The sequence below is a fragment of the Hippoglossus hippoglossus genome, chromosome 23 (assembly GCF_009819705.1).
Source record: "Hippoglossus hippoglossus isolate fHipHip1 chromosome 23, fHipHip1.pri, whole genome shotgun sequence".
In the NCBI taxonomy this organism is placed as follows: Eukaryota; Metazoa; Chordata; class Actinopteri; order Pleuronectiformes; family Pleuronectidae; genus Hippoglossus; species Hippoglossus hippoglossus.
This window is the reverse complement of record NC_047173.1, coordinates 14,728,608-14,747,072: the sequence shown is the minus strand read 5'-3', so window position 1 is coordinate 14,747,072 and position 18,465 is coordinate 14,728,608. Positions and strand designations below refer to the sequence as shown.

General features: G+C 45.7%; 1 protein-coding gene across 11 annotated transcripts in view; it reads right to left on the bottom strand.

Annotated features, from left to right (window-relative positions):
• Positions 1-12,418, bottom strand: part of ppfia2 (PTPRF interacting protein alpha 2) — a 119,879-nt gene extending 107,461 nt beyond the window's left edge. For 3 of the 11 annotated variants that reach the window (XM_034579034.1, XM_034579039.1, XM_034579037.1), the window contains exons 1-2: positions 12,039-12,417; positions 4,021-4,279 (exon numbers count right to left, since the gene is read on the bottom strand). In XM_034579034.1, the coding sequence (XP_034434925.1) occupies positions 4,021-4,269 (249 nt within the window). In that variant the 5' untranslated portion in view covers positions 4,270-4,279; positions 12,039-12,417. Of the gene's footprint in view, positions 1-4,020; positions 4,280-12,038 lie in introns of all 11 variants that reach the window. The other 8 variants (XM_034579042.1, XM_034579044.1, XM_034579038.1 and 5 more) reach the window with 5 other exon arrangements.
• Positions 12,419-18,465: the final 6,047 nt, after the last annotated feature.

Genomic DNA, 18,465 nt, shown 5'->3' with positions numbered 1-18,465 from the left:
AGATATCTATGAGTGCTTGATTGGATTTAAGGAGTCTGCTTGGCCTTGAGAGAGGTACGTTCTCTAATGAGGTCCATTCTGGTTGCCGTATATTTCTGCTTTCCAAAGCAGACACTTCATCCTGTGGACTTGATAAGTGGCTAATTTAATAAATCATTGAATTAATTATATCATGTTGAGCTTCAAAACTGTAAGTAATGAAAAACTAGACGAACTAGACAATAACCGTGAAGTAAAGGATTATTATGGAAGACTGATTTGCGAAATATCTTTGGATAAATTGCTCATACCTCGACAAAATTAAATTAATTAAATCCAATTCAGCCGCAACAAATTACACAGACTCATAAATGTCAGTCCCCTAAACTTGCCTGATATTTCTCACCAAGATCCATAAATTATTCTCAGAGAAATCAATGAAAATATGGAGAAACACCCTTTCACACGGTGTGAAATGATCCGGATCTGCACCATAATTTCATCAAATATTCCCCCAACCCAAATACTGCATCCTTTCACCAAGGGTCAAGCTAATCCGTCCAGTTGTTGCACACAAACAAACACAGATAAAGACGTAAACTCCTTGAATCCAGACGACAAAAGGAGCAAGTTACAAACTTTCCAAACCTGCCAAAGGTGAGTTGATTGAGACTTGAGGTTTTCGGTGGCGTATTCCTTTAACTGTGACATTTACGTCTATGTGCACGAGGCACGTCATGCAGCGAATGGGCGTATGACACATATACAGCTAATGGTCGCCCGCTGTGTCACAAAATGGACGGATGAAATGTAGGAAGGGAAGACGAGGGACAGTGGCTGGGGAAGGGACAGTGGGATTGTTATGCATGTGAAGGGGGGGATGCGGTGTTGCCCTGGAAGCGCCGAGCGGGGACGGCGAATGTCACTCCGATCGGTCGGAAGTGTCATGATGTGAAGCGGAGTCGTGACCTCGGATGGAGGGGAAGGGGTAGGAAAAAAAAAACAGAGGAGAGGAGGAAGACACAAAGCAAAGCGTAAACAGAACAGAAGAGGCAGCGACAGCAGAAACAGAGGGAAGAGGAACGGAGGGGCGGGGGAGACGAACGAGAGGGGAGGGAAGTTTGCGGTGGGCCGACGCCTAATCCTGCCAGAGCTCGGGGCTTCAGGAACAGAGTGATATCAGCGAAGACACACTCACAGGCTGCGTTTCGCCTAAACGAGGCCACTTGTGTCTTTTTAAAGGGAATTTCTGCTGCTTCTCTTCTCATTTACAACCTCCACAGACTGAAGAGTGACCTGGAAGTCACCCATCGTCTGTAAGTCGTTATCTGAGCGTTGATCCAAAATGCAATCCCCCTGAAAATGCTGCATAATTAAAAAATTATTAAGAGGAGACATGATATGATATTCAGGTTCATAATCTCAATTTAAAAAACGCATCACTTTCCTCAGACTGTCCATTGCTGCAGCTCCTCTTTTCAGCCTCTGTCGGAAACACTTGGGTTTTAGATCCTGTGTCTTTACGGCCTCCTCTCTCGCTTTGTTCGGGGGCGTGCAAGACTAGCAGCTGGACGTACACTATCAAATTGTGGGAAATCGTTAAGTGATGTCATTACGAGTCTTTGGGCTTTTTAACTTTGGAGAACTTTACGAATCTACTGCGTCATTTAAATGTGGTTTCCACAGTTTTCTGCTGCACTGGCTAATGCTACACTACCGGAAATCACCTCCTCTTCCCTGTCGTAAAATCAGTAGTTTCCAGCGCCAGTCCAGCACGACGGCTGTTTTGGAGCAGGGAAGAAGAAGTGATATCCAGTAAAAGAAAAATGTCCTCGCCGATACTTGACCCGACATTTGCAGCAGTATTGGAACATCTTTACAAAACCCCATTCATAAAAGAAGTGTACAATCATTACACACCAATAAAATCCAGAGACATTCACACCAGCACAAAGGTGACGACTGCATCTGCAGCATAAAAATCATTCTCTCGGTCCAGAAAGGAAGAAGCTGCAAGCAGAACTCGCATCCTGCTGCATATTGAGCAGCATCACAGCAGGAGCACTTTCCCTCGACTAACTAAACGTCTCTGTGTAATTACCAGGGTCTAACAAACCTCTTCACAAACCATTAGAGTAACGTTGATATCATACAGGCCAATGAGACTCCATCAGACTAATTAATGGAATCGGTTGTGCCAGGACGCCGCTCGGAGGATCCCAATCACCGGAGTGACATCTAATTTAAGCCCGGGTGCCAGGCAAAGCACCAGAACAGTATGTCAGCTCTGTCATTACACAATGACAACCAATGCATCACCGCATCGGAGCCCTCGCCGCCAGTGGACGTCAGTTGTCTGATAATGGCAATGTTATTTCACGTCGGCGGCCCTGGATGTTTTCTGTGGGAATGGAAGTGAAATAGTCCGATTTGCAAGAGACATGCAAGATTGATGTCCTCCTCTTTTTTTTTCTCAGAGGGTAAAATATATGAAGAGAGCGTTTTGTAGCTGGTTAAGTTTTCCCTTTTTTTGGTCTTGTACTCTCAAACTGTATATCATGTCCACTGGTTAACTTCTGAAGAAGCAGAACGCCCCGAGGCTGCAGCGTGAGCCGCAGACTACATCACCCCGAGTTCAGAACCACAGCGTTACACAGATCCACGATGAAACCACGGCAAACGCAGACACTGATTAAAAAAAAGCTATATTTACAACATCTCGGCACGCACCCTCCGGCAATGTGTTCCAGAATGGAGAGGTGTAAGTGGGTTAATTCAAATGATTCCAAAAGGCCAAAAGCTCAAAATAGGAAACATCATTTTAACATTTTCAAACCCCCTTTAAGCCTTAATGTGCGATGACACCAGAGCTAATGCAGACACAGTGTGCGCCCCGCCTGCGTCTGTGAAACCATGCGGATTACTGCGCTATCGGTGGACGCCGCCTGCGAACAAAGTCCTCCTCTCTCCACCAGCGAAACCTCCAGAGTCTGCTGGTACGAGGGTGAGAGAGCATGTGACTGGAATTACCGACACACTTGTAGAAAGTGCTAATCTCTGCTTGCTGTTGGACTTATTACATAAAACTCCTCTCTTTCCCACATGTTTCCAAACATGAACTAAACACACAACAAAGTTTATTGTTTCACCATATTCCACCATATAGGCTGCTGATAAATAAACAACAGCCTAACACGACTTCTTTATCGAAAAGAAAAAGATCCCCATGCGCTGGGAGTCCAACTGCTAACTGGCCCACTTCCCAAAAATATTAATGGATGCAAGCAAGTATGCTAAATTCACATTTTTAAAACTCTCTTGCATGATTTAATTAGAAATTAATGAGAATCACTGAAATGGAAAATTTGCCCAAGTAAAGCCACTGGAAGACACCGAGTTTGAGCAATGTTCAGTTAAGCTGAAGTCAAGTTATACACGGTAAATTAAAAAGTACACACAGTTTCAGCGAGGGACACTGATGGGGAAGAGTTGATGCAGAATGTCGTGCTCACAACCCGTGTGTCCGTCATCTACTCATAAAGGAAAACACCTGGTCAAACCTCGCATTTCCTGGCAAAGCAGCGCCGATATCACTCATCAAATACCAGCATTCATATATCACTACACCATACATCAGGTCTCATTCCACACAAACCACAAACTGCATGCAACAAGATACTGAAGCAACAAAACTGGAGGAAGATTCAATGAAGTTCAAAATGTACTTTGAGGCCAAAATCACATCAACGTCTCTCAATTTCACTGCAAACCGCAAAAATATTTCTGGCAAATCAGATCCACACAGATAAAACTAGGATGTCGCTCAACAGATGTGTCCGGTAGTTTTTGCTTTAACGAACAGACAAAGGTCAAAAACGTGGATGTCCACATCTTCAAGAGGTTAAAACACACACACACACACACACACACACACGTACAACCCTAACATGCCTGGTTCGATTCCAGCCACGGACCTTAGTTGCATGTGTTCCGGTCTATATTTGCACAAACATCCTATCAAGCGGCGTCCGGGTTTCTTACCTGTGGCAGGGCGGAGCTGAGCTGGCGCTGCAGCGAGTCGCGGTCGTAGACGACGTCCTGCAGATGCTGCTGGGACAGTCCGAGGCTCTCCTGGGTTTCCCTCAGCGTGTCCAGCAGCCGGTCCCGCTCGTCCAGCATGTTGACCATCAGCTGCTCGAAGTGGGAGTCGGGGTCCGAGGAGCTGCTCTGAGAGCCGCGCTGGCTCAGCGCCGTGTCCTCGCTGATGGTGGGCATCACCTCGCACATCATCTTGGCTCTGTTGGAGAGGAGGAAGATCAGGGGGTTAAGGAGGGTGGTGATGAATATAATAATGTTGTAGCGCATCTGATACATATAAGAATAGAAACTTCATCATCGAGAGCTAAAAGTTGCTAATAGTAAGAGAACAGAAACTAAATGATGACAGTTCAAATTGAAATTGGGCGTGGTATTTAAATAAAAACCTCTTTAATATCTAAATTGGATTCAGGCTGGAGGTAAGAATTAGAACTAATCCCTAAAGATGAAGATTTATGAGTAGAACAAACGTGTCCAAGTCAGTGGATGTATGAATATCCACCGTCACTGTTTGTATGGCTTCGTGTATGTGACTGGGCCTGAGAGAATCGGAGCTCGGCTGAGCGTCGCCCCACCGCTTCAGAGCTGCAGAGACGTCTTGGGAGGCCGGGCATTTTGCCCTAGATTTCATGCTCGTGCTGTTTAATGGGCCAGCCTGGATTGAGTTACATAATACACCATATCTATGCTATAGTGGAAATGTGAGGCCATGTTCCAGCTTCCCAGAGGGAACCACAGGAGTCATCACAACACAAATCTGGGTTTGCATCATCACACATTGGTGACGCGCGCAAAGTAATGTCACTTCACTAACCCATCGACCAGACATTGGTTCCTCCCGAGTGGGTTAAAATAGCAGGTCTGGGTCTCAGCGTGTTCTGGCACTAAACCGGGGTCTACCATATCTTCTGCAGGCACCGGGCCAGACCCCCACCAGTCCACCATTCAGCCACCATCCGCTGCCGCTTAGATCTGAGAGACCGGGGCCCGGCGTGCTGCTTGGCTGGACACGCTGCACATGCCAGCCGGAGGACAGACTGAGACATGGGTGGTGCATTTTAAGTAGAAGGTTTATTCCCTGACTGTGGCTCAGAAGATGTGTGCAGGGAGGGGGAAGGCGCTGGATGCGTAGAAATGCATATGAATCATCCGGGAGTGGAAACAGGAAGAAACTATAGGCCGCAGGTTGAGTAGCAACAAGAAAAGATCCCTTATTTTTCTAATGTTCTCATTTTCCATCAAGTGAACTATTCTGTCGACTTCTACATCCAAAATGGCGGCTCAGGACAGATTTCAAGTTTATTCAAGGGGTCTTTGCAACTTCTCCTTGAAAACATTCTCCACTTGTCCCCTCAGTGCACCAACAAAGCTGTCCTCAAAATCCAAGGCACAATTTCTGTTGTTTAAAGTGTTTTTATATTTCTCCTTTAATCTGCGAGGAAAGCAAAGTGCATTGAGGACGGGTGTTTTTCTGCTTCGTGGCACAGACGATCCCCTGCTGTCCTGTTGATGCACCTCCTGCTTTGATCGTGCCGTGACCGTCCCTTAAATCATTCCTGCTGTCTATGAAAAATCAATAGACACGGAGCGTAAGTGGACTGACTGATCTGCTATTGTCTTCACCCTCACAAGTAAAAGAAGAAAAGGCAGAAAAACCACATCACTCAATTGTGCCATTCAAAAGGCTGTTTGGCCGAACTTGAGATTCAGAAAAAGGACAGACAAGTCTCGTGTTTAAAAGCCTTGACGCAAAATGAAGTGATAAAATAGTCGCTGCTTTCACCAAAATGCTCCTCTGCTGTTTTTTTTGTTTTATAGGGTTTGAGGAGCGAGTCGTTCTTTTCTCTTTAGTGAAGTGCAGGCAGGCTGCGGTGGTGACAGGTAAGAGTTACCGTGATCCTCCTGAGTAGATAAACACTAATCACCCACAGTGTGAAGAATGTGCCGTCGGAGCCGTCGTTGCCAGCCGGGATGCAGATGTTGTCTTGATTGCCCATCGCCAAAACACTGACAATACATGCTCCCTCTCAACGGAACACTCAATTTGACCCCCTGTTAAAATGGTCAACAGGACGACGACTGAGAGAGTCTGTGCACATTTCCTCCGCAAACGCAACATCACGCCACATTACGATAACGTACGGCGGGGGAAATCTGCCCCCGGAACGCCACGAGCCTGTCAGGCTTCGGCTTTGCATAAATGCATGTCTAATAATGAATATGTACGATTTTATCTGTCAGCGTGATCCTCGTGGAGAGAAATTGGTACTTGTGGTAATAGACCTAAGACTGTTGTATAAACAAGATGAAGCTCAAGTGACTGAATTCAGTGCGGCTGGTTAAAGATGTGGAATCTGAGGCTAAAATTATGCTGGAATCGCAGGAGGGGAGGAACAGCAGCCGCTCAATTGAGCACATTGTGAGCCGCGGATGCAGTGAGAGACGCACACAGACAGACAGGCAGGGATCATTGGGCTTTTCTCTCCGTGCCAGATGCCAATCAATGAATTATTCAGGGGGGTGGGAGGGAGGTTTTCGTCCCAATCGGTGCAACAGATCCAGAAGTCGTTTATTTTTACTGCATATAGCCTCATCCAACCCTCGGACAGAGACACATGGCTGCAGACACAAGTTGAGCCAACAGCACAGACCTGCTGAGCAAAGGTTCAACAAGCACACGAGCAGAGTACAAAGCTTCACGTGATCCAATGAGGAAGAGATCAGGTCAGACACAGCAAAAACCTGAACTCGTATTAATCAAAGTTTATGTAAAAGTCCGGGAAACTGTGCTAAGACCCTCATTATCACTTTTGTAGTCACTTCTGTTCAGCGGCTCAATGCGCTTGGCAACATGTAGAAAATACTACAATAGCCTATTGTACAATACTACACCCAACAATTAACGTCCATGCACAAAGTAAATGGTATTTATATAGCGCAAATACCATTTATTAAAACTACTCAAAGAACCTGACAGCACAAGTCACATTCGCCCGTTGACACACTTTCATACAACGCTTCTGTATGCAGCACTTTTACAAACACACACCATTCATACACGACGACCTCCTCTCTACCCCCTGAGCCACAGCTGCCTCCACAGATCACAAAGTAGTGCACCTCTTTCATGCAGGAGCCCAGAGTTTGCATCCCGTGACAGACTTCCACTTGTTCAGTTCGGTGTTGTAGTTTTTGTTATTTAAAACGAGAAATCTATACAGGTTTTTTTGGGGGGGAATATAAAAGTCTGTGGTAAAAGAAGCTCCACTGCTCCTGAAGCTCCTGAACGCCTCTCCAGTCGTCAGTCTGACGCCTCTACATCGTTCATTTGCATAACGCACACCTAACGGCGGGTGTGGAATGACCCCTGACAAAGCCAGGTCAAGTGAGAGCGGAGGCTGACTTTTCCTACACACCCTGGAAGCGGTTTACCGATCAAAACGTAGCTCCAAGTCCAGGCAAACACCCTAAACGTGTCGCTAACCCTGGAAACCACAGCAAAACTTTTGAGAGTGAACACACATCAGGTAAAGTGAGAGCAGAGGCCGACCTTTCCTACACGCACAGGAAGCGGTTGACCAATCACAACAGAGTTTACAGAGCATGTGAACCTTTTCAAGCAACAACACAAATCAAAAGTATGAACCTGAATATGAGTGTAATATATCTACTTTAAAGAAAATGTGGAAAACAGCCTCGCCTACATGTAATTTTGACAACAGATGGGTGTGAGGGAGGCGGGTTTCGAACTCTGGTCAACAGAAAGCGAGACAATTTAAAAACATTGGTATTGGACATTAAAAAAAGGTCCTCGGAGGGTTGACTACTTCAGATTTTCTGCAAAGAAAAGAAATTTAAGAAACTGATTCTATTTTCTATACGACTATTGATTCTATTTTCAGAGAAATGGAGAAAAGGAACAGGCGAGGAACCGTCTACTTGAGGACAGGAACGTAAATTCTGCCACTTGTGCAGAACCTCTCCGTTTTGGCGAAGAAGAAGAAATCGGCAAGCGGCAGCTAATTCCCTGAATGTCCTCAGTTAATCTCATTAATGGGAACAATTGTGTGAGCAGATAAGGAGCCGTGCACAAAACAGCAGTATGTTCCTGAGCTGTGTACGGCCACGTGGGGCACATTCAGCGCTATCCGCGGCCTGGGAAACATCAAGAGTCGTGCGGAGAGCGAGCGCGTGCAGAACGGGCAGCGGAGCGAGCATGACACTCTGCGGCTTTGGAGATAAGCGCTCGTCGAGCCGGCCGTGGAGGGACTGGGAAAGAAAAGCAGCGTCACTTAATAGTGTGTTTAAAGCTTTGTTTTCATCAAGCATGGAATTCTTTCACTCATTAAGCAGGGAGATGGTCGTTTAGACACGAGGAAGACGAGACAAATTAGGCCTGGGGAAAAAAACCTATTAAGGACGTAATGTGTTATCAAACGTGAGGTCAGCTTCTCAAACAGTTGAGATCACCCTCGGCTCGTCTGTTCGAGCTCGTTTCCTCACCGCGCGACCACGAGTGACAACGCCACTACATCCGCATCAGTACCAGCAGCACCAGGCTGATGGCACGCGTTGCTTTGTGGCCGCCAGGGGAGCTGACGGCTGCGAAACTCCACCTTTAAATAACGTCCGTGTGTGATTTCTTGGCGTGGCGCTGGGCACAAAGTGCACCTGCAGGCCGCATTGATGAGCCCAGAGGGTAATGGAGAAGCTGTTGCACGCCACTCCTTCCCACTTTGGCATCCATATCAGGCCGGCAGTTGGGGGGAAAGGGTGACACAGCGTTTTTTTGTGAATGGAACGGGCCAGATTGCACCGAGAGAAATCCCATTCACATGGCTCCCTGCACCGGGGAGACAAGCGAAGAGACGGAGCTGCCAAGAAAACGGCAATTCAAGTCAGTTTGATTTAATCGGAGCCACAGGATCATACAATCACGCTCAAAGTGGAGTCCGCCGAGCAGATGGAGTGAACAGTTCACTCATCTCTGACACCGCGAGGCTGGGACATCAAATACAGAAATAATAACCCGCACGAGGCTGTGATATCTGCAGTGGGACTGGTTTGAATGCAGGTTCTCAGCTATACACTGAGGTCACTGAGGTCACTGAGGTCACTTCAGCTGGGTTTATTCTGGGAATTCTGTGTTTTTGTGGCCTCAAGTGTAGTTTTCACTCTTTAAATAAAAATTAAACATACTGGAAGGGCGCCTCAAATGTTGTACTTCCATCCCAGTCCAGTATTTATTGCTATACTGGCTGTTTTTTTGTTGTTTAGTTGTAAATCATCTTTCAGCAACTTGGAAAATGCTCTTTCAATAAAATACATTACTAGAATATTTACTATTATAAACACTACAAGGTCTTACTAATGAATAGTTTCTAATATTTTTATATTATTAAACTATTTCTATGCCAACAGAAAAAAACGTTCAGCATTACACTGACAGAATTTTAGTCCTGCAATAGAAAACATTTATGCCTCTTCTATGCAATTTTTTGACCCAATATTCTCTCCCTCGTTATCGACGATCCATCAAACACCAGAGAAGAACGCTGTGCTCCAGGTAATATCGGGCGAGGCAGCCGTACGCCTGTGAACGTCATGTGGTGCAGTGACGCTAAATTTAGCTTCAAACTTGCAATCACACCGAGCAGTGCTAAACACACGTAGATAAACCAGTATGAAGCCGCCATTCTACACAAACGCTCTGTTTTACATGTTCACATGGTTACACAGAAACCAACGTTTTGGAAAAATCTGCACTTTAGACGCCTAAATGTTAAGTATAATGACATTTTTAAAAACTCTCCTGCAGTCTGTGGAACGCCAGCGCTCAGTTCAATGCATTTTAGAGTAATGACCTTCAGCGAGCATCTCACTGTACCTGTGGGCGACAGGGATACAGACACCAGGCGACGAGGCAGCGGAGGAGAGAGATTTTAAAAGGACAATCGAGGTAAATCTCATGAAAGACTGAAGGTAACTAAAAGCAAAAATATCATCGATAGAAACACGGAAGGAAAATGGTGACTATGAGCCTTTAATGGACATCTTCTCATTTTAAAATGTCGGTGCTATTTGCTCCTGTAAGAACTTCCTGATCTGGAATAGATGCCACAGGTGCACTGGTATTTGTCCACACCACAGTTTCCCACAGCTGAGAATAAACCATGTGTCCCACTGTTACTGGGAGGAACCCAAACTGCTGATTTATCTTAGTTATGCACGTTCCATCCACGTTGTCCTCATCTGCAAGAGGACAGATATTTACAGTCGCCTTCCTGGGACCTAAAATCTACTGATAGCTGCTGCTGCTTCATTTCCTTGAATATCAAAGTATGATAGTCACAGAATGTAAATGGAAATAAGGCCAAACATGAATTAACACAAAAAAACTATATTCCTCTGTAGTAGACACACAGAGTAGTAGAAAGGTGGAGGAGACGGAGGATGGCACGGGTGTAGAGTTACACCCTGGCTGCTGTGGAGACTGTGTGTGTGTCTATTTGTCTCTGAGGGTGCTACACCTCGGCCTGTGGGTGAGCCTCTGCTGGGGGGGTGGGGGGGCTCTTCTGATGTGTGTGTGTGTGTGTGTGTGCTGAACTGAGAGTAAAGTCCGCGTGCACATGAAAGCACGAGAGAACAGCGTGCAGCCTCCAGCATCGCCCACAATCTCCTGCAGCAAGGTCACGCAAACCATCAATCGATACAGATTGAATAAGAGCACAGATCGAGGTGAATGAAAAAGAGAAGAGCTGCAGGTTGTGAGTGGTTTGCAACACGCCGGTCGCCACCAACGCCAACATTTCACCTTCCTCGTTATGGAGGCGCTCCGTCCAATGGCCTAGAGGAGACACCCTGCATGGTTTAGGAGACTCCTGCCACAGGTAGCCCTCTGCTCTGGACAATCAAAGCTTTGTCTGCACACCAGACGAATTCTGCATTTGCACGGCGGCGGTGCATCACTGGAAAGTCACACGTCAAATGAAGCGTTCCACGTCTGTGCCACATTCAGAAATAGTGAACAACACAACTTCAGCCGGTTGTCGTGTGTGTGTGTGTGTGTGTGTGTGTGTGTGTGTGTGTGTGTGTGTGTGTGATGGGGGCGATGCTGCCATATTGTGCAGCGTCGTGGTTGCAAATGTTCATATTAATTTGCAAGATCAGAGCAGGAGCATCGCTTTGCCCGTGGCGTGGAATTAAGCCAGCTCCTGCATGTGTTGCATGTGTTCATTCATTTACATTCATTCATTCATTCATAGATTGGCCACATAGGAAGTGTGAGAGCTGCTACACACACACACACACACACACACACACACACACACAAACACACAAACACACAGAGCTATTATAGAGCAACAACCTCTCTCTCCCTCTTCGCATCTCTGTAATAGCTGGTAATAATATCGTTTATAGGAGGGGCAGCTGTTTCTCTATGACAGCTCCTCTCTTTTATTGTTATGAACACAAACACACACACACACACAGACACACACACTGACTGCGGCGTTGTAACATCTCCACATCCTCTGAAATGTTAATTGGGGAGAATCCTTGGCCATTGTCTCAAGTGCATTACATCATTCCAGCCTCTCAGTCTGCATCCCGCCCCCCTTTAACTCTCTCCTGTGACAGCCGGCCCCATCTTCTCCTTCCTCCTCTGCTTTTTTTCCTCCCCTCTCTCCTCCTGCAGAGCCCCCACAATGTCAACCAGACACACACACACACACACACACACACATACACACACATGCAATGCATATGTCACATACACCATGCATGCAGCATCCATCCACATCTGCAGCCCACATCTGCACAAATAAAAAAATAAATAAAAAAAACCCGAGGATGCTTAGGAAGGAGGAGGGCACCGCAGGAAAAATCACCTTGAGGCTGCAGGAGCGGGGCAATGTAGGTCACCGCAACACCGGCGGGAGCAGCGGGTGCATACTCACAATTTATTCCTCCGCTACGAGGAGAGGCTCCGGCAGCGGATCGGTGACGACCGCAGTCTCCCCCGCAAGCCACGCAGCCGCCGAGCGCACGGTCCCTACCAGGCTCCGTCGAGCAGCAGCAGCAGAAGCAGCAGCGGCGGCAGCGACGCCGGGGATCCGAGGATGGAGCTGAAGGTGCGGCTGGTCCCCGCCGCGGGCATCGTCAAAAACGCGCAAGGCCGGTGGTCGCCAAATTAGCCGCGTCGGGTGATGACATTTGATTTCCGGGCACAACACACACACACACACATATACACACATACACACATACACACCGGTTGGAGAAATTATGGCATGTTACAAATTTCTGCTGTGACAAGCGGAGCTGGAAAAGACCATTGTTGGAGAGGACGGAGGGGAGGCGTGTGGAGTCTTAAAGTTGCAGCTGTGCAATTCTTTCCACAGCAATACTACTACTACCAATACTACTACTACTACTACCAATACTACCACTACTCATACTGGTAATAGTGAGGGTGATAATACAGATTTCTGAAGCTATTATCCAATTTTGAGGTGCAAAAATTTGAAATCAAAGGAACTTTAAAAAAAGATTAAAGGAAACACCAGGCTACAAATCATAAAAATAAGACAAATCAAATATATCTGAGACATAAGAGTTTGAAATGAATCTATTTCCTGTCCATACACTATGAATGTGATGTTCATGTTTCCATTCAAGTTTTTTTCCCAGGGTCATTAAAGCAGCCCCACTGGAAGCTGCAGCTTGTTCACCTTCTCCAGTCACACAGTTGGTCTGTGCCAGCTCCCAATTGTTGAAACTGGGATTGTTCTGGGACTGTTTTCTGACACTGTTGCATTTAGTCTGGTTTAGTTTTGAAAATTAGAGAAATTTCCATCGAAGATCATTGATTCAATATCATTTTTTTAAAGAATATTTTGTTGAAGAGATGGTGCATGTATATTTGAATACAAGTCTATAATTTTCACTTTATGCCCACGTATTGAACGTGGTTCAATACCACACTAATCTTCTGGTTTCTGTTTTCTAGTTTAAGAACATGGGGCTGACATTAGGCGAGAGTTGGGCTTCACTCTGGACCCGTCACCGATGTATCGCCAACAACCATTCACACCTATGGACAATTAAGAGTCTCCTAATAAACCCAATTATTCAAACTACATGTCGTTGGGTGGGGTACCGTGAGAAGTGCCAAGCTGGGATTCAAACCAGGAACCCTCTAACCACTGCACCACCTTCAACACCCGACACTGAGCCAACCAGCATGAATCTAAACACTGGGTCAAGAGTAGTTCAGCCTTGTGTCGGTGCTGCTGTGTATTGATTGAGTCTGTTTCCCTCACAAGAGAAGTAACAGTGGGAGGAGCCACTAAAAGCCACAACTTTGAATCACAGGAAATAAAACAGCAGGTGACGAGTCTAACCTGAACCTAATGTTTACTGTTGAAAACATACAGAGGTTTCCTATTCCATGTTGAATGTCATTGAATATAACATTATTTAGCTTCTCTCTTCTTCACACTGGTGTTTTTCTGTACGGTTAAACTTTCGACCTGAAGCGAAATGTTACCCAGTGGCTCAGTGATGGTGTGACCGCAGAAAGAATAACACCATTTCTCTGCTCATCAAATATTAAAGAGCTTGAATGAGTTGAGTCTGAGTGTCACTGAAGCTGCTATAATTTAGGTTTAGAAAAAAAAAAAGGGAGGCATGAATGTTTTAGTAAAGCCTGTGTGCGTCTCCAGGAAGCTGCAAAGATTGTTTAGAAGAGACCGAATCATCTCTCTCTTGATTTAAATGTGCACCAGTAAAATAGTGAGGTTGAAAGAAAGATTTTACAAACCACAGACTTTAAAACAGCAATTTTTTAACTCTGATTCACAATTTGTGGCCAAAATTTGACTCTAACCGGACAAAGACTTGCATATAAGAAATAACTCAAGCCATTATACATCAAGGATAAATGGATGTGGATTAAATAACAGATCCAGGAACTTTCTTCAACTTTTGTTTATGACAAATAAATCAAAAATATGTTGTCAGTGCACTTGTCAATTTTTCTTTTATATCTCGACAACAACAAGGAGCCAGACAATGGTGTGTTGGGCTGTTTGGCCTTGGCGCAGGCACGTGCTCTACAGAGAGCCACTCTATTGTGACTTTGTTTTCAGAAGAATAAATGAGTGAAAACAGTGTGAAAAACACAACGCTCTTCAACAGAGGAGTGAAAATCTAATGGCACAGAGATAAAAAGACATGTGCACATACACACATAATGTCAATGGGACAAATCGTTGCCTGTAGTCGTGGTTGTCTCTGTCCATGGTGCTGATACCTCTATACTTTGTACTATGTCCCACTGGGGGGGGGGGGGTCTGTGGAGACTGTTTGTTGTCCTCACTTAGATAATTACATCTCGTCTCTTTTGTAAAAAAAACAATCACTGTGTAAGATCTATGGACTTGGATCTCCATTCACAGGAATCTACTCTCCCTGGATTCTGGGAAAACATCCATCCTGGTTGATTTATCTTCCCGCCGCCCGTCGCCGGCTACGCTATTTAATCAACAGACATTATGCACTAGTTTGGTGTTTCCTGTCTCATTCTTCTCTTTAGCGGCAACCGAGTCCCATCTGGGGAAAACGCTTTCAGATGGCTCCTTCCTCTGCTGCAGCTCCAGCTTCTTTTTTTTTGCCTCATGTCTGATAAATGACCAAAACAAACAAACTGGAAAAGTGGCGCTGGCTGTCCCACCAAGTGAAGAAATACTATTGCTTGCAGGTCGTGAAGCTGGCGAGTACCGACGCACCCAGAACCCGAGGTTCACCGCTGCAGAGATTCAGCTGCAGGTTTGATTTGGTTTATGTATCAGGTACTCACGGATAAATCCTATTGCAACGATAACATCATTATAGCCTCCTGTATCACATTGTAATTCTTGACATTGATTGGTTTGGAGATGGGCGTGTGTCTCACGTTGGCGTTGTATGAGCATTCGCTAACTTTTTTGAATAAAGTGCATGGGGGGGGGGGGGGAGTAGCCTTTCCGTTTGAATGGAGAAACTAAATGAACCGGTTCAGTTCTCAGGATTCATCTCAGGGTTCGATTTGGTTGATGGAGCCGCTACCTATGAATAAATGCTCCTCATTACTATCGCGACAATAACCATTATAGTCGTGTGTTTATCATGCAAGTGGCTGCTCCTATAGCATCCCACCCACCATATTGACCCACCATATGCCTCATCTGCCACTACAGGGCCCTGTCACTCACTCGTTATTAATTTCCCCAGAGCAGTCAGCGTACGCCTCTGCATATGAATGCTTGTAATGCAGCCAGGTGACGAAAACCTTATCTGAAAATATATATATATATATATATATAGACAGGTTTTGACTCCGTGAGAGCGGCAAAGGCAGAGCTGAAATCAGGGATTTGCACGTTGCATCCTTTGACTGTGCTCTCACTTGAAATGATGCTAAAATGGGCGCCGGGTTAAAAGCCAATGATCAAAGCGATAAGGGAATCAAGAGGAAGCTATAAAAAGAAACGAGACCTGTGACGCTGCTCAAATCTAAATCCTCCTCCTCGTCGTAGCTTGACACGCTCAAAGTGTGAATGTCATTAGACGAGTCACCCGCCCCCTCTCCTCCCCTTCGTCACGCAAGTGGCCCCTCTTTTCACACGGCGGGTTCGTGCATGCAAATCTCAAGGATCTCGAAAGGCTAAGCAGTTGAGCTCCTCGCGGCCGATTAGAAAGACACACACACTCGCAGGCTGCAGGAAACGCTTTGGCAAATGTTTGCCCAGGACGATGGGGGGGGGTGGGCTTTGTGCACCGGTTAATATTAATGAGTAAAGGTTAAAATAAGCAGTCATCCATATGATGTGACAGCTGAGAAAATGCCCAGGTGAACTCAGGGGACGGCGGTGTGGCGTGCCGCCTCGCCGGGGCGGTTTCACAGGAGATCAAAGAAAATGTCTGACACTTTCCACTTCTGTTAACATGTCTTTTCGAAGCCTCCCTCTTTAAAAGTCCATCACCACAGCCTCCCTCTCCCTCTGTCCCTCTCCCACGGGGGGCGAAAAAGTCCTCCCCAGGATTTACACCCTCCCAAACAACACACATCCAGGACATACATCAGGTGTAGAAGTGTGCAGAGCGGGAGGGACACAGGAGACGGAACTCGGAGGATTACATTTCTTTTTTCCTGCTGCTCCCTCCCCCTGCGAAAGTGATGTTATTGCACCTTATCGCACATCTCCACTGTCTCTCAGCTCGACGGCACAAAACACCGGAGCCATGCCCCCAAATTAAAGAGAGTTAATACTCTTTTAATAATAAACACACTATTTATATTGTGCTATTCCAGTCTTACTGGCTTGACAGTAAAATTCACATTCACCCATCTGTGGACACACTTCTATACCCAGCACTTTTTCTATCACAAACACAATGAATGAATACATTCACTGTTTCGAGTTCAGTATTTTGGCAATGGACTGGAGAAGCAGGGAATCGAACCACCGACCTTCTGGTTAGTGGACGCCCCCTCTCTACCTCGTGATTCATGCCGTCAACATTTATTACACGACCACCATGTGCCGCGGTGTCTTGAGAGACGTGAGTCATCTCATTAATCCAAGTAGGAGAGGGTTGAGTTAAAGGCCACGTTAAAATAAAGTGCCCTCATGAGAGGCATTTTTTTATTTTTATGACAAACACAGGGACAGTGTGGAAAATGCCTGAAACCAGCAGGTGAAGCTGTTTCAATAAAGGTGAGACGGCTGCATTGTTTTTTTTGTTTTTTGTTGGAGAGTATCTAAGAATAAAAGATAAATAATGATGATAAATTATAAATGAAGGACTCGCTGACTAAGTGGATGAAAGTTTCATCGCTCTGGTCTCACACTTCACCTACAAAGCAGACGTCTGGGGGAGAAAGTCTGTCAAACATTACATAACAGTTTCAAACATCTCTCGTCGACACCGGAGGGAGAACGTAACGCAACAAAAGCTCTGGAAGCGGAAATAAAGTCAAATGTAAATGAATGCTCTGAAACGGAAAAAGAAAAAGACACTGAAACATCACTTCATCCCAGCGTTTGATTCGTTTTTCCTTTTACAATCTGTGTACGTCATCCACAAAGTTCACAGACCTGGCATGTCAGAGGTCAGCGTCCGAGTGTCAAGGCCACGTGTCTCTCCCATCGTACCTCACACAGACAGGAAGACGAGCCTTGCCGCTGTAACCATTAAGTATTAATCCAGTGTGCGCCTCCGCAATTTGAAAATCCAATTGACTTTGTGTGGCAGCACATCGGGGACGAGAGGAGCCGAGAGAAAGCGCTGCCTTGAACCCATCAGTGGAGCTTTGAGACGACCGTAACCCCCGGCGTGATGAATTGTTCGCCATGATTACAGTTCTGTGTACCGCCACATTTCCGTTCAAACTGTCATATATTTTTAATGCGTCCGGGCTTTTTTCACATCGATGCAATGAAGTTACTGTTCGTATTTCCAATGCAGGAGATGGTGAGAAACAAGGAAGCATTTAAAAGATGCTGTCGAGTCTTGTGGGGATTTTTAAGTGAATCTTTAAGGCACGAGACAGTTTGATTACGCTGAGAGAAATGAAATCATTTCACACGAGCAAAAGTTGTGATTATATGTTAGAATTACACACAGAGCAGACACATGGATTCTTCATCTTTTTTTTTAAGTTCTACCTGCACTGATGTTGCTAAGAGACTGTTGAGTTTTTACCAAATCGTCCCACAGGTCTGAAATACCTTCTGGTTCATCACAGCATCTGCTTTTTTAGAATACAACCGTAGTTCAAGAACTTTTAAGTGCTTATGTACTTTACTTAGGCAGAGCCCGTTGTCACTGGGCTGTCTGTTTGGCCGGTGGTGATGCAGGTTGCAGCTTTTCTTTCTGAAACTGTAGAAGTGACCTGCAGTGATTGTGCTGTGGTGAGTACAGACCGGCTGCTGCACAAAGAGCTGTTCACCCGTTTGTTCAATACCAAATCGCACTAAATTCAACGCTGCATTTCCTTGGGCCTTTAACAACACATGTGCCAAGTGTGAAGACGATAAGATGAACGGTTCTTGAGATATACGAGTCAGATTCAGATTTCTGGACTCTATAAAAAGTTTTTGTTTGAGAAGTGCTACAAAATAAAAGACCTCCAAACGGCCACTGTTAAAAAAAGTTTGTCCACCTGCTCCTCCTCGCTCTGCGGCAGAACCCCGCGTCTGCTCCGCCCTCGCAGTGAGCGATCCTAAATCCAAATCGGTTGAACTGGCGAAGAAAATTCTCCCTCTTGCGTGTGCGCCGAGAACAGAACTCCTGTTGCATCTGGTCCCGATTGGCCGAGCAGGGTCCCAGTTGCCAGGC